This window comes from Ptiloglossa arizonensis, chromosome 9 (genome assembly GCF_051014685.1).
Source record: "Ptiloglossa arizonensis isolate GNS036 chromosome 9, iyPtiAriz1_principal, whole genome shotgun sequence".
NCBI classification, from domain to species: domain Eukaryota; kingdom Metazoa; phylum Arthropoda; class Insecta; order Hymenoptera; family Colletidae; genus Ptiloglossa; species Ptiloglossa arizonensis.
This window is the reverse complement of record NC_135056.1, coordinates 15,060,025-15,077,381: the sequence shown is the minus strand read 5'-3', so window position 1 is coordinate 15,077,381 and position 17,357 is coordinate 15,060,025. Positions and strand designations below refer to the sequence as shown.

The following is a 17,357-nucleotide window of genomic DNA, read 5'->3' as shown; positions in this document are numbered from 1 at the left end:
CGTTGCGCGTCGCCTAATCCCGGTTCGCCGGCGCGCATCAAAATCACGTTGAAACGTGCACGGTGTGCGGAAAATGGTGTCCCTTCGGTCGACCATGTTCGATCGGGATCGTAATCCAGGCGTGGAAACACCTCGGTAAATATAATCGCGGCACTTTTCCCTCGGATCGCGACTCGCTGAAATAAAAGAGGCACCTCTCTCCGATCGGCTGACAAGAAACTAAATTAGAGAGAAACGCGAGGCCAATGGCGGTTCTTTAACCGTGGAAGACGAAGAAACTCGAAGAAGTTCGTTACGTATCGTACTTAATAAATGAACGGGGCCCTTGAACCCCCAGGTCACTTAAAGGCCCTCGTATTTGTTACGTCCAGATTTTCCAAAAAAAAGAAACGGAATAAACGAACGCGATTGTGCCAGTCACCGAAATTTTTTTCAACCTACTTTCAGAAGTGTATATTTTTCATACGGCGAATTGAGGTTTGAAAAATTTAGAAACTTTACCGACGGATTTGAAACGCACGGTAAAATCTAGTGCCCTGAAATATATAGCTGTTTAAAGTTCATTGTACACTCCGGCCGGTGTCAATATTCTGAAAGCTCCGTACCATATTAGCCAGAAATTCGACAAAAATATCCGTTTCGATCCTCTTACTTCGTACGTCACGTGAACGCGATACCCATGCGCAGATATTGTTATGCGCGGTCAGTTCGTCGGTCGTTGAACGAATTCAAGTAAACAAACGGATTGAAAATAAAGGGAGTGCCTATCACCGATCGATCGACAAGAAACTAAATTAGAAAACAAGCTACGATCAACAACGAATCGTAACGAGAGAACGAGGGGGAAACTCGCCAGTTTCGTCAGTTTCGCCCTTGCGATGAAATGCATCGAGCAAACGGTGCACACTGCACTTAAGGAGCTCCCAACTTGATGCAAAAAATAAATAAACTTAATCGTGCCAACCGATCCAAATTTCTTTAAGGTACTTCGAAACAATATTTTCCTTGTAATAAACTTAACGTACCCTCGAAACTACATATTTCGTACAGTAAACATAAGTAAGAAACAATTATTGATCGAGTCGCTGGAGATGCACCGCGAGAACAATACCGCGGGAAATATAAAATTTGAGAGTACACAGTACACTGTAGCGAGCAATATCCGAAAATTGTTCGATCGTATCAGAATAGGAACAAGAGACCGTAATCTCTATTTTGTGGGCGCTGTACGATCTCCAAGGGCGTCACCGCGTTTAATCGTTAACGATAATTCTTCGGTTGGCATGCTCGACATCTTTCAATTATCCTTCGAAAGCAGGGGGCTTGCAACACCAAAGCCGTAGCTATTCCGGAGGAAGCGTGGGCCGTCTGTTCACCAGGAATTCATCGGTCAACTCTCAGAGCTCGCTGGAGGGCCCTCCAAGCCATCGTGGATCATCATCGCAAATTCGATCCTTCGGACCCGACGGCCGCCACCATAATTTCCATCGCGATCCACTGCAACACGCGGCTTCCTCCTACCCGCCTAGTAGCGGCTCCAGGTTCGATGTTCGCTTACCCAGAGCAATAGATTGATGGTTTACGGACACAATGGAACGCTTCTCAACCCCTTGCGTCGAAGCATTTAACCATTCGGGAAGAGACCGAACCACAATTCGTCTCGGTAAAAGACTACGCTGAAGGCCAAGATTGGAGTAGAATTTCGTCGCGTTTAATCACACCGAACGGAAACATTCGTTCGATTTCAATGCGTACGATTGAAATTACGGTACACGGAAAATTGTCCGATATTTTCATCGATAACGGGACGCTTCGTTCTCATTCGTCGAACGAATCACGATCGACCATCTAGAGAATTTATTTTAATACGTGAAATCGAATATAACACTCTTACCGTGTTTCGTTTCGTCGACAATCTAATTCACCGTGAACTGTATCGAATTTAATAATAATCTAATGCAGTCGATCAGGGTAATCGGAGCCGTGTAAATTCGAAACCAATGTTTCTTGGTAAATGAAAATTTAATTGACCGGCGATCAAAGAGAATTCGGGTAGCTCGCGTGCTCTCGTTCAGGGGAGGGGAGGGAAGGGTGGCGGAAATCAACCGAAAATTAAGCGTATTAAAATTCCTTCGATTAACTCGACCGATAGCTGCCATGTTCTCCGATCGAACGTCCAATAGCGAGTTCCGAATTGCGATAAAACTCGTACGCGATATTAACGCGATATCGCGATCGTCCGGAAAGAACAGTCTCGCAGGGACAGATGGCCCCCGTTATCAATGATTATCATCGATATTTCGTATATGGTACGCATCTGTCGTTTTGTCGCCGGTGACATTCTCGTGCCGGATCGATCCGCTTTAATTTCGGACGTTTCGAGGTGTAACGAGAACCCCGTTTTCAAGACCTGATTTTTTTCCTCCCCGGATTCGAGACGCGTCATCTACCTCCAACGAGACTTGAAATTGTTTATACATTTCTATCGCGTTTCCGCGGCAGTGCAACGTTAATACGTTATCAACGCGTTAACCGGGTTTCTTGCAACGAAAATAACTTGAAACACGACCCTACACGGATTATTTTTAATTGCCCGTAAAACGAAAAGCTTTCGAATTCCGCGAAAGCGGATCGCCACCGAATAGGGACGTGTTTGGGATCGTTTTCATCGCGAGAAGCATGCCAATCCATTATCGATACTTTTACGAGGATACGGTGAAAAATACAATTATTTTTATTTCGCATCCGCGTATTTTACCGACACGGAGCGAGTTAATTTTTGTTCCTTTAAGAAAAGATCCGAACTCGAGTTCGATCCGTGTTGCCATCGAATTAATCGGAAAGACAGGTGTAGGGTCGCTTTAATAATTAGGTCGAGTTGCTTCGTTTATGTCAGATATATTTGCTCGGAGTCTAATGAGCGAAAGCGGATTGTAGCATGCGCGTACTTGGCATTAGAGATATTAAACAATATCCAGCTAACGTTTCAGCTTTCGTCGGATCCTCTTTTAAATTACGTTAATTGCTTCGAGTTGTGAGGGTTGAGAAAGAAAAGTCCTTTGACTGTAAAATAATGATACTCTTCTAGGTCGGGAGGAACTCATTGTAACTAACGGCTGCTCGATTTATTCTCTGGAGTAACTTTTACAAGTATTGTTAAATAAAATTGATCGCCGTTAAATAGATTTCCAATTCAATCGGCAGACTTGGAAGGCAAACGTTGGATGAAATTATACAACGGTGTTACGAAAAGTATCCATTCTTATAAATACTTACTCCGTTTCTTCCGAATACCACCATCCTCTCGTAATTTCATAGGAGACATGAATTTGTATTTATCGTCAAAGTTGTTCCAGAAGATAACCAATTTTGTTCGACGATTACCGTATATCTCGGATATTCATGGCGAATTTCATCCAGCGCGTTTATAGTTTCTAATTATTGTACGAGTGCAGAGAATTACACGTGCACCGTTCAAATGATTCCTGGATCGTGCAGATCTCCGTCACCAGGACGTGCAGCATCATTGGACGCGCGTTCTGGAAGTCCAGCCAGCTGTTCCGGAAGTCTTTTAAGCAGCAATGCATCGCGATCTCAGAGCTCTTTGTCATCACTGGCAACAGGTGTGAGTTCTTCTTGCGGAGGCTCCTCAATAAGCGTCGCTCACGGTGTATCCAGATCCATCGGCCGAAGTTTATCGCCCTTGCTGATTTCTCCAGTGCGCACTTCCAGCAGGTAAGACACCACCGTTCGATCGTCTCACGATCGAGTACAATATTCTCACAAATACAGACTGTTACGAAAATCGGTCCCGTATCGGTCGCCATTTTGATACGACGCCACGCAATCGTTTATTATTTTTCGAAACACATCCACGGGAGATTTATTTATTCATTTATGGCTCGAAATCCGTTCGACGTGTTTCTAGGTCACTCGATACTCGAAATCCCAAGTGGTCCTTAATTTTCTCGTTTGAGATTTTCTAAAGAGCAAGGTTCATCCTCTGGAACAATCGAAAGAGAACATACACCGGAAGATTAGAAATATTTTCCGTGTTTAATTCTTCGATGAACGATACATTCGTACGAATCGAGTCTTTTATTTCTTTCGAAAGTTGTACAAAAAGCAAGTATGGGACTAATTTTTGAAACACCCTGTACAATCGTTTTATTACGATCACTGTTCACAATTGAGAATTGTCCGCGGTTCTATTCGCGATATTTATTATTATCGTCGCGATGGAACTCGCTTCGAAACTGTTTAACTAAAATGTAAATGTTTTTGTGCAACAGCGACGGTGGGCCACCTCCGCCAGCTTCGCCTTTGGGCACTATACAGCCTAATCTGTATCAACGACGAGACGGTCCAGTTTTTCTGAAGACTTCCGGGTTCGCATATAACATTCTTCTGTTCGTCGTGTCTTTATACGTATATCCATTTTCGTATTTCAATACGATGGATCGTGAGTGTCAATAGCTGGATGCATCGAACGTATAGGATGTTTCGCTCGACTCTGTCGCAAAGAGTTCTCACGGAATGCACTCCCAGTGCATTCGTGATGCTCTTCTTGGAATTACAAAGGGAAACATAACTCGAGAGTTTCCAACGATATTCTTTTCTCCATATTTTTGAAACGAAATACCTTTTGCTCGATACGGTTCCCGAAAAAGCGAGCGCACGGTTGTAGTTTGCACGAAAACGATTCGAACAAGGGGTCAACAATTGCACGAGCTCGGAGATCAACAATTTTTCGAATTCACGATTATTAAAAATCGTTGCTTTACCGTTCCTTCGTTTCACGGAAATATTTTACACGATATTACTTTTGAATCACTCTGTACACCGAGGTACCATCGATCCGTACGGTGTGAAATGCAAGCGATGGAACAGAGCGCAAGTGAAAGCGGTTCGTGTATGGTCGGACACGTTTCGCAATCAACGATGGGGAACTGTTTCGTTGAAACTTTTAATACGCGAATTACTTCAACGATTGTTTCTTATAAATACGTAGGAGTTCCGAGAGCGTGTACAAAATTTAATCAACCCCCTGTTGCATAATACGGCCACTCCAGAATCTAATGAAAAAAGAAAAAAAAAGATCCGTGCAAAGTTTCCTTACAGGGACATATAGCAGCCCGTAAATTCGATCACTTATTCAATCTCGGTGTTGATTGATTCCTGAACGTGCGAACGAAACAATATTATTTTCTTTTTTTTTTTTTGTTTAGCAATTTTTGAGAAAATCAAATTCGCGCTATAGAGGGTTAAGAGAGAAAAATAATCGTTTAAATCGGAGTAAGTGCAACTTCCCAGACTTTGGTAGGTAAGTGTGACGAATTAAAAATAAAAATTACACCGTTCGCGGATACTTTCGCGAATAATTTCTTGCCATAAACATCCTGTACGTAACTCGCGTCACAAATTTCTCCGTGAAGCTCGAATCGTCCGAGAAGAAAAAATTCCATTTCACGAGTTCTATTTCATCGTTTTCGTAATGTTCCCGAATGATTCCTGTTGCTACAGCACAGTTGCCAGTTACATGTAAGAGTTCGACATTACACCGGCGTACTTCGCGAAACGCGTATTCGTCGATGACGTAGATTTCATTCACTTTACGTTCGCTTTACGAAAGTATTAGCTCGCTGACCTACATACAATGTCGATCTATACCTGTCCGAATGTGCATAGTGTAAAAAAGGATTGATACCGGATGTACCGGCAATCGAATACGAAAGCCGATGATTTTATTCGGTCTCAACGTGAGACACGACCGACCATTCATCCTTTGATCAATACCAGGAAGCGCGTTAACGTTTCGCGTTACTGCATCTAGTAATTAGAGTGCAAAATACCCGTGTAATTGGACAGCGCTCGCACGGTCGCGCGCATGTAAATTCGTATTTGTTGTTAAATATACGATTGACCCGCGCAATCAAACGAAAATCGTTCGATAATTGCGTATCCTCGAGGACGATTCGACGGGGTAACCTTTTGCGCAAAACGCTATGCAAATACGCGAACGTATGCGATCTCGGTACGATGAAAATCGAAAACGTGTAAGAAAGTTTCGCGAAGTCGATTTCCGTGGAAACGAGGCCCCCCCACCCGTACGAAAATATTTCATTTCAGATATTCGATGTACCCTTTCGAGAGGAATCATCTATGTACGGATCGCATCGTGTATTTTCAAGCATTCTGTGTATATAACGGTGGTAAAGTATAAATACGAGAATTCCGTATCGTGTGAAAACGATGGCGTTTAAGAAAACAATGAACAGATCGCGAAGAATATTTCACTCGCGTGTTCACGAATTTACATTGGTTTATCGTTTGAACCGGATTCGAGGCCGGAGGTCTATTATAGCTGCTGAAAATTAACGCGGTTACGGATAATGTGTGATTCCACGATCGTAATTTTAGGAATGGGAAGAGCCTGGGTCGATTGCACTTGCGGTTCAAGTACGATTTCGATCGATCGGATTTACACGTACACTTGATCGAGGCGCACGATTTGCCTGGCAACAAACAAGGAGGGTTCAACGACCCTTACGTGAAACTGACCCTTAGCCCAGAGGTGGACTCGAGGAAACGCCAAACCCAGATATATCGTAACGAGGAAAATCCGTTCTTCGATCAAGAATTCAAATTTCCAGTCAGCAACGACGAGCTCCCGAACAAGACGCTTCTTCTGCAGGCAATTAACACGAGCATTATTTAATAATCGTCCCGTGTCGCGTGGCCGCGAAAAATGGAAAATTAATACATTGACGAACAATGCGCGCAACGATCGAACGGGAATCGAATCTTGCGAACGGATCCTCGAACTTTTTTATATAAATACATTAGCTTCGTTCTCGATTGCTGAATAATCAATTCTTACGAGCGTTCGATGCTCCTTGGATCGTTCTGTACACGATAGAGAGTGTTTATTAAGCGTTACCGACATCGAAGTGCAATATTCTCTAAAATGAACCGTTGAGAGAATGCACAGAGTACGGTAAGTAATCGCTCTTCGTCGTTGTACCTGTACTGAACAGCTGAGGGGAATGCCTCTGGATGAAATTGAAATTCAATGGTCAGAATTTTTTGTAAATGATCGTTACGCTATCATTGAAACGCAATTTGCGGACGAGACGAGAGATTCGCACATCGAGACCGCTCGGAGGCATTCTTTCCAGTTGCTCGTAGTACGTATAGAATCGAAGAGACGTTGATAAGATTTGTTTCCCGCTGCCACGAACGAACATTTTCAGCGCGTTGACGAACTGTTTCGAAAATGTTCAAACCCTCCTCTCTTGTACAACAGGTGCTCGATTACGATCGCTCCTCTAGAAACGACGTGGTGGGTTCGGTAAGAATACCCCTCCATATCTTGCGACTGGACTCGCCTACATCGACCGAGGAAATTTGGGCAGAGATTGAACGCGAACGAAAGCCACGGGAACAAATTCAAGAACTGTTGTTGTCGTTGTCTTATCTGCCGAGCGCTGAACGATTAAAGGTCGTCATATTGGAGGCGAGGAATCTGTTTCCACCGCAGGTAACATCGTAACTAACGTAAACGTGTCACGTTTCGTCGTCACCTTTTGTTTCGTTTCACGAGCTGCTTCCATACGAGGAATTTTAATTCGTATCTCGTCCGTCATTCGGTGAAAAATTATTTCGTTTCGATTTCCACTTCTTCGAACGAAAGTTAAATATTTCCTTCGTCGATACTACGAACGTTGCAAAACATTCGTGTAAGATCTTTTCTTTGTTCGCTGTTTCGTAAGGTTTTATTCCAATGAAAATTATTTTGTATCATTGTTATTACTATTATTATTATTATTATTATTATTATCATTATTATTATATTCTGTTTCTTCGTTTATTTCCTCGTGCAAAAATGTACACGTTGTCGTTTCTTTTTGATTCGCTGTTTATGAGAACGTTCCATGGAACGAATGGAACGCGTTTTCTATTTTAATACTCGATATCGTTCGATTCCTGTTACACAGGAAAAGGGAACCTTGGATTCCTTTGTGAAGGTAAATCTTGTCTGTGGCGAGAAGCGTATGAAGAAGAAAACTGCGGTGAAGAAGGCAACAACCAGCCCTATGTGGAACGAGCCAATGTACTTTGACATCCCTACAAGCTTACTCGCCTCATCCACCATGGAGGTAAGCGTACTTTAAGCTGTCGTTTGATTCCCTCCCCCTCCCCTACCCCTTTAATCTTGCGACAATGCGGGGAACATTGAGTAATCGAGAAATATTCCGCGAAGAACCCTTTGCTAGGATGGACAAGGGATAGACAGGTGGTCGCGATACAAAGGGGATTCTCATAATTTAACGTCAAGTACGTTGAAGTATATTAACAACTCGAAACAATTTACGATACCGAGTCTTTGACCGTAATTACCACGCTGATTAATCGCCGATAAACACCAATCGACTTTCGCAGCTTGTACACGTTTACCCGTTTCTTTTTCTCGCAAATTGCCCCATGTAAATCAAAATTGTCGAGACGTTTAAAGATTCGTATTAAAATCGATCGAAAAATACGGATAAATTCTAACAGCGCTCGTTTCGTCTCTGTGATCGTAAAACACGGTGAAATTGATCGCGACATAATTTTTCAGAGCGTTACCTGATCAAAAATAATCGTTCCATCGATCGCGAATGTACTTAAATCGTGTACCAAATGAACTTTACCATTCTCGGTTCATCGTAACGATTAAATTCATACCGATCGATACGTAGGAATATTTAAAAACGTGTTCACCGTAAAAATCGTCCCGTTTAATTCGTAACCGAAATTGTTTTCAACGAGAATCTTTGTTTCGAAATGGAGCTCGCGCGCGCGTTACGATTTTTACGTTACTCGTGCACGCGCGCGACGAGGGATAACGTTCTTTTGATATTTAATTAACAAGCGCGCAAACGACAGAAGGAAGAATACGGGATTAAAAGGATCGTTGTCCCGAGCTCGTTATTCCGCGCAACGTGTTTATAATTTATTTTCTCCTCGTAACGCGGATTTCGACTAATTTCTCGCCGCGTTTAAATATTACCAACGCGTCGACCGTTCAGTTCTACGTTCGTTCGGTCTCACGGTTTCTTCTTTTTTCTTCTTCTACTTTCCTCTTTTTTTTCACACCAATTGCCCTTGGAGGGAATAACCACTTTCCTCCGACGTAATTAACTCGGAAACGGTTCTTAATACTGGATTCAAGGCGAACAGTTTGTCTCCTTCGACGAGCGCACCGCAGGACTCTTCGTGAAATTGTTATTTAAATCGACGGCCTCCGCGAATCGATGCGCATAACAAAATTCCATCGAACAGATGCACACGAATCGTTACGTTCTCCCTTCTCTCCTCTCTGTAACTAGAAAAAAGGGATACGGTTTTCCTCCAACGCGAGAAAAATGTAATTTTCGAATTTTATACACCGAATCGTAATTTCCTCGTCGCGTATCCTTTTTTTCATTTTTTTTTTTTCGCTCAACGATTTTCGTTCGACAGAAATTTTCGAACGTCGGAACAGAAATTGCATCGAGATCGGTCGAGATTCGAAATGTTAAAATTGTTCGACGATGGTGGTAACCGAGAAACGCGCGTTACGAGGAGAAGGACGAAAAGAAGTTGCTTTCGGCGATGAATGCGAACCGGAACTCGATCGGTTCTCCTGTTCGCCGAAAATGCATTTCGATTCGAAAAACGAACGTGCGAATAATTTACAAACAGAAAATACGCGTATTGATTCTCGTTTCTCTATTTCAACTTTCGACTTCGAAACGATCATCGTTCTTTAATCCACGCTCTACCGGAGAAACTTTCGGTCAGTTACAGCGATGGTACGACTTCTTTTAGAGATTAAAAAAAGATACGATAGATTGACGGAATTTTTATTGAAAACTGAGTTAAATTACAAGTCCGTTCGAACCCCTAGATTTCAGTGTAGATTTTAAACACTGAAACCTACGCTGGTATTGCGAAGGTTGAAAAAAAATGCCCGTCGCTTCTTCTACGGAGTGTTCGAGACAAATTGGTTCGGAACTCGGAACGTAAAGAGTCGATACTCGGCTAGAACGAACGAACGGGGCTTATTCAGACCGGTACGAAAAAAAAAAAAACAGTGAACAACGTTCGAGTTTTACAACGCGAAACGATTCACTTTCTTCCGTCTATCGCGTGCAGTGGGCAAACAATTGATTATCTTATCGTACTCTTGCTCCGATGTCTACTAAAAATGTTCCCATCGAGTAAATGGTATCCGTCCATTTCCGCGCTTCAAATTTTCCTATCGCTGATTTACGTGTTCTATTAACGTTTTCGCTGATAAATTAATCAACGACTCGGTAAAAAGCCACGACACTGAATCAATTTCGCAAATTAATCCGCGAGCAGGTGGAAAGTTCGTACAAAGAACCAATAAATATCTTACGGAAGCGGAAGACCATTGCAAATTACCCGATGTTTTCTTCGAAACAATATCGCTTTCTATATTCGTTCGACCGAGCAAACATTGCATCTCGTCGATTACAATGATTACGAAACTGGGACACTCGCAGATCGAAGCATCGATCGCGATACTTGATTCTAAACGGTAAAATAAATTTCTAATCGCCGAGGAGGAGTTACGTTCGGCTCGAGTAACGTTAAAAATAATTAATTCGCGCCGAGAACGGTGCACGAATGTTCGCAATACGTCTTTCCTTCGTTCCAATCGTGTAACTGACACGACGGTAAACCAATATCGATCGCGTCAATTTCCACGATTTATTTATCTCGTGAAATAATATCAGCGTATCGTGTATAACGGCGAAGGAGTAATCGTTAAAAACTGAAAATCAATTTTAACACCGACAAGGTTAATCCTGGAACGTCTAGAAGATTATTAGAATTTTTTGTCGGTTACGAGTTAAGCTTTCTTTCGGGGGGAGAGAAGAAAGAGAGTCGACGTTGAAAATTGCAATATTCAACCGTTGTAAAAACACCCTGGACCGACCGTAACCCTTCCACGGTTTGTTCGTACTGACAACTTGCAAAAGCTCTCGGTGAGGACCGTGACCTTCTCTTGCTAGTTACGATACCTTTTTTATCAATCACCCTCTATACACGATATAGAGTTCTTTGCTTGCAACATTATTCTGAGAAACACGCGACCCGTCACCGTAAGCGTATTCCGTTCGTTACGAGTTTATCGATTCGCGTTCTAGAGTCGCCTACTGAACCACGGGCCAATCGCAAAGGAATGAAATCCATGTGTAACGAGTTAAACAGTTTTTGATTACGCTCGAACCTTAATGAGAACTATCAGGAAACGTTCACGACACTCGAACTCGACGAAAACGCGACGAGAACAGCGGGGAGATGGTAACGTTTCTTTAGATATGCATCTGATGAATAATCAGGGATCGAAACAGCCGTGTGATTTCTTTAATGAAGTCCATCGAAACGGTTAAAACGGAATTTACAATGCGAGGACATTTATTGGGAACATATGTTCCAGTCCGGACAAGATTTACGAGAAATAGAAATGAAAATTTTAACGAATATTTTCACCCCATCGACGACAAAAAAAAAAGTCCTCGATGGCTAAGCAAATTATTTAGTCGTTACTTTCAACGAGTTCACTTTTCCATACGATATCAATTACGGATACTATTAGCTTCTTATTGTTTCGTATAATATATTCGTAATAATACGTTATTTATATCTCGTGTAACGCGATATTCTCAGAGAAAATGGTTACCCACCGTTTACCGTAAATTCGAAGTTTTATTTTACGAAACTTTTTCTAATAAAAGTTCCGGGGGGGGGGGGGGGGGAAACCGTTTCCATGGAACGTTTATTATAAGAGTTCTAAAATATCCGAGAACAATTTCTAAAAAGATTCTTCAAGTAAAAGTTCGTTCTCCCCCGATACAAGTACAACGAAAATTTGATTTTTCCACCGAGAGAAAGTCCGGAGAGAACGATCGAATAATAGAAACAATAAACCGTTCCTTTCTTCTTTCGATTTCCGATCGAAATAATTGCCCTCGCGTAGGTAACATCGAATCCAATCTTCGCTTGTTTTTCGTCGGTATACTCGGGACTACGTGAATGTATTTTACTGAACGTGTAAACGAGCGAGGAAATATTCGAAATTCTTTCATAAGGGGTACCATCTGCCACCTTGGCCTCCACTGTGGTTGCGCTACCACTGCAGAGGGTCTATCCTACATCGAAATCGCGTGTTTGCAGAATGTCGGCCGAGCCGCCAAGACGAGCGGTTCTATCTATCTCGCGTGTAAGAAATTCGCCGAGGAAAAAGGGAAAACGCGAGATATAGGTGACCTTCGTACTCGAAGGGGAATCGAAGTTGAATATCGATGAGCCAGAAAGGAGGATGCTCGCGAAACTTTTGCAGACGAAACACTCGCCCTTCTGCGAACGCGTATTTCGCATCTATCGCGGAACAGGATCGCGAATCGTTCGAACGACTTGCCGAAAACTCTAGAAAGCTCGACGATCGAAAACTTTCCCTGGAGCACACCCTTGACGAAATTTACGTTGTCGCTTTGAACGTACAAAGTCGACCGGAAACATACATTTCAACGTTTTTAATTGTAAACTTCCTTCGCGGTACAAAAAAGAAAGTATTCGATCCGCAACGGAGTAGATTAAAGAGAACGAAGTAGATTTCTGGAAGAAAAAGTTACCGTCAATGGCACAGAGGGAGTACATCGATACGTTCGAATAAGAAAAATACGCACGAAGGCGCGCAGCGTGACAGAGACGGGCGAATTTTATTTAGAACAACGAACAAATGATACAACGTAAAATTTCCTCGATCGTGGTACAGATTTACCCGTGGCCGACGAATCAATTTTTATTCGAACGAAACATTACCCGTTATTATTTCGTTCGTAATTTCGTTTCGTAAAACGTGGTCCAATATTTGAAATTACCGTAGCGAAAAATAGGGAAGAACGGGAGCGTACCGATGCGCATCGATCGACACCCTAATGTTTTTATTCTTCACGGATAATTCACGAACAGATCCATGTTCAAAGTATCGAAAATCTCTCCGCGTATTATCGCACGCGGATGAAAAAAAGAATGGAGCAGAATTCATCGCCACGCGTGGCTTCCGTTCACTCGAATTTTTCGTTATATTAATTTTACAATATCGGACGATTTTTTCGTTCGATCTTACCCCGCTCCGTACATCGCGAGTATATCGCGCTACGTCACGCTCTCGCACGCGTTTTTTCGTCGAAGCGTATCGATTTACTCCTCGACTGAATTACCTCGCTCGGGAAGCAAATTATTTTTTTTCCTTTCTTCTTTTTCTTGCTAATTTCGCAGAGCTCCGGGAACGAGCGTAATTCGTTCGAAGTGTCTTTCGTAATTCGAGAGTATTTCGAGCACGTGGATAAACAAAAGAAAAAAAAAAAGAAAAAAAAGAAACAAATCCCCGATACGAACAAGAATCCAGTTTCACCGTGCAAGTTCGCCGAGTCGCGTTGATTCGCGACTGATCGAATTACGATATAGTAATCATTGTCTTCCGATCCCCTGTACGTTGTCCAATAACGAACCAATTGTTTGTAAGATGCACGTAATGGACTCGAGCAACGGATTCATCGGATCCTGCATCGTCGGACCTACCGCGGGATCCGTAGCCGGAGGCGAGTACAACGGTAACCAGGGAAAACAGCACTGGTTCGACATGATTGAATCGCCGAGGAAAACCATCGCTATGTGGCACACGTTGCAGTAAATCGTGGATCGAGGCGCCGCTCTTTGCGTGCGTAAACCCTTCACAGGTGGGAAAGGGGACGAGGAAATAGAAACGCAGCGATACGCGTTTACGCCTTTCCTGACCCCGTTCGAAAAGCTACAATCAGATTCTAGGGTTAATTAATCAGTAAACGGTATATGTTAACAAAGGTAGCCGTGTTATTATATGTGGAAACCGCTTCTATGGATGTACTGTCGAGACTTAAATCGAAAACGAACACAAAACTATATCCGAAATTTCAGGGGAGTACAAATACCACCTCCCCTGACCCTCTACCACTGATCGATGTCTCCCCGATAATCCTACGCGAACACCCATTAATGTTTCGCTGTGCCAGGCTTTGCCCCACCCTCGGTGGGTTTCGTCATAATCTCCACGACCCACGACCCTCCCACACCTCCCCTATCCGGGAGGAAAAAGAAAAAGAAAAAAAAAAAAAACAATCAAGAACCACGAAATTCTGTTGCGAGGCTTGTTCATCGTACGACGAGAAGTCGTGTCCGCGTAGTATCGTGCGAACGATCTCTCGGGGCCCGATTTAGAGATGGGGGGAGAGAGTCTTCGGGACCGTGAACACCGAGACGAAGAAGATTCCCCGAAAGACGCGCGCGATATCTCGGGTCCGTTTTGTTCTCTCTTTTGTCTCCTTGAAGTTTTTATTGTTCGTGTGTTATCGTTCACGTTATCGTTTCTAGATCGAGGGGCCAGTTCGTTCGGTTACACGAATCGATGAATTACTCGCGGTTAACGAAACGCGAATAAACGGGACAATCCAATGTCCCGTAAATAAATTGGAGACCCATCGATGCTTTATTTCACGGGGAAATTGTATTTTCTTGGCAAACAATCTAATAATCATTCCGAACGAGACGTGTATGCCGACACCTGCCCGGAACTCGTACGAAACTGCGTCAGAAAACGAAAAAGGCAGGGAAAAGAAAAAAAAAAAGAGAAATAATGAGGGATTCTATCGTCCAGTCCGTAAAATATGTGATTTTTTATTGCAGTCTGATCCACTACAGGAACAAGGTATACATGTATATGTACTTCCTAGGCCTAACATACTATGCAACAAAACTGACCTCAAGAAATGTATACCGTATCTGAGGTGCACCATGCACGCAGTCGCCCAGTGAATTGAAAAAAAAAAGCCTAAAGAACGATCCTTCACCGATAAATATAGTCTGGCCCGCGTTATCGTTATTAAATGTCGATACTTATTCACGAGTACGTAACCGACACAAAGCAGCAACAGAGAATGCAAAAAGATTTTTGTGTATTGTTCTCTATATATCGAGCAAACCGATTTGTTCAGCCGGAAGTCTTCAGCTACTGCACGTTAAACGATTATTAAAAGTGATAAACTTATTGTTATCGAGTGATAAATACGAGTTACAACACTTCTCAATTTTTACGTTTCTCCTTTCGCGCTTGTACAGCGAGGCGCGACACCGCGGACAAAGAAAATGTAAACGAATTATGTGAAGCCGTAATTAAGTCTGATTTACACGAAAGAGAAAAAGAAAATATGAATACTTCCGACCAAAGTTCGTCATATCATATATATATATATATATATATATATATATATATATATATATATATATATATATATATATATTGATAATTTTGAAAAATTCTCCAGAGCTTAGATCTATTTATTCTTAATTTAAGAGCTCGATTAAGAAACCTGCCGTATCATAAAATATTTTAGACTCGTATATGTATTAACGTGATTAAATGTTTCTCGTCAGTTAACTTGAAAGAAAAAACGAATAATTGTATGGGTGTAATAGATGTTATATGGAAGAAAAACAAAAAGTATATGAATTAAATGTTGATCATCGTTAAATATATTAAATAAATATCATGTTAATGATACGATTACGTGAAACGTAAAATGATGGGAAACTACAAAGGTTTGTTGGGAAGAAACGCTTAACTATATGAGCGTGGTCCGAATTGTACGCTTAACATATACTTAACAGTATTTCTATTATATTCTACGTACCACAAGAGGTACATGGTATTTATATTTAAAAAACACACACACGCACGCACGCGCACACACATATACAATACACACAGGCACACACAGAGACACAGAGACAAAACATAGATAGAGACAGTCAGCCAGATACACGCATACACACGTCCATATTATTATAAAAATGTTCTTATATGTATACCGTGTCGTATAACAATCATGTTGGGTGTCTACTACAAACGCGTTTTTAACATTCCAATATACACTATCGGCCATACCAATGGGGACGACGGTAATTTTAATTAAAAATTCTTAATGTTATTTTTAGCAAATATTTTGGCTACGAACCTTTCATTGTTTATTTGTATCGGAAAACACACGTTGAGTGAGTTTTCCCTGATATTCTCAATCCAGGAGTTATATTATAGTTTATTCTAATTTGTAAAATTATTGAGCGTAGTAATTAAAAAATATACAATAAATTCGAAATACAAAAACGTCCCCATAAGTATAGTGTCGCATTCGATCAATTTTAATTGCCTGCGTTGCATTTGACGATATGAAAGTGCCCGAGAATAAAGTTGCACGCTACAAAATATTTTTCCTTGAAGTCATTTTTTCAGAAACTTCAAACTCGTCAATTTCTTTTAAACAAAATTATGCTCTTGTTTGCGTGACGATACAACCGGTATCGATGTCTATTAACGTCAATACATTGTTGTAAGTTATAAATGAATAATTCCCTGACTTTTTTTTATATTTTCTCAATTTATAATAACACGTGCAATTCTAATCCGTTTCTTCATTTTTCGATGTTACGGATATATACTATGTAGCTACAGCCGGTAGTGTACCTGTAATAGCTGTGAAGAAATATATGACAATGTGAAGTTCATGTATCCTCGTTATCATAAATATGAAAAGAACAGACTCTCTGTAAACGCCACGTTTGTATCGTGTTTCGATCACCGATACTCCATGTGTTGGTTTTGAGAAGACCGTTCTATCGATGTTCTGGGTAGTTTTTAAAATCAATAGACATCTTGTTGTCTAACCTGAATTTGCCTTGCACTCTACGGCGAACTAAAAAGGAAAGCTCGCGCTTATCGCGTCGCCTATTTGAAGTCCTCGACGATGGATATGTCGGACTATGATTCTCGTACAAATAATTGAAGAAATGCGGTTTGCAGTGTTACTAGCCTATCGATGGGCAAGGCAGATTTTCTGAATGTTTTCGAAAATATCTCTTGTCATATTACGTCGTAAAAAATGTACAATGTATCCTAAATGTAACGTGTAACCGATATTTTCTTGTATTGTATCCTCATGATTCGATTGAAAATAAACTTATTTCCGTCAAAATCGTATATCTCTTTATTGCACTGTATACTTTATACCTTGCATGGATCGAACATCAACATAAAGAAACGATACGGGTCGAAAAAGTCAGAAAATTAACTTTTTGAAAGAAGATAAAATTAATTTACATTACTCTCAATTTCAAGAACTAAAATATATGTGCCTGTGCATCCAAAAAGGGAAAGAAACTGTAAAGTATATAGACTGTATAAATTCTTGTTTTAATACTATTTCACA

The 17,357-nt window shown here is 41.4% G+C and overlaps 1 protein-coding gene across 3 annotated transcripts in view; it reads left to right on the top strand.

Moving 5' to 3' along the window:
- Sytbeta (Synaptotagmin beta) overlaps nucleotides 1-13,762 on the top strand; it is a 164,601-nt gene extending 150,839 nt beyond the window's left edge. For 2 of the 3 annotated variants that reach the window (XM_076319848.1, XM_076319847.1), the window contains exons 4-10: nucleotides 1,316-1,541; nucleotides 3,499-3,735; nucleotides 4,293-4,388; nucleotides 6,421-6,694; nucleotides 7,307-7,540; nucleotides 7,998-8,159; nucleotides 13,586-13,762. In XM_076319848.1, coding sequence (XP_076175963.1) covers nucleotides 1,316-1,541; nucleotides 3,499-3,735; nucleotides 4,293-4,388; nucleotides 6,421-6,694; nucleotides 7,307-7,540; nucleotides 7,998-8,159; nucleotides 13,586-13,753 — 1,397 coding nt within the window. In that variant the 3' untranslated portion in view covers nucleotides 13,754-13,762. The remainder of the gene's footprint in view (nucleotides 1-1,315; nucleotides 1,542-3,498; nucleotides 3,736-4,292; nucleotides 4,389-6,420; nucleotides 6,695-7,306; nucleotides 7,541-7,997; nucleotides 8,160-13,585) is intronic. The other variant, XM_076319849.1, reaches the window with a different exon arrangement.
- The last annotated feature ends 3,595 nt before the right edge of the window (nucleotides 13,763-17,357 follow it).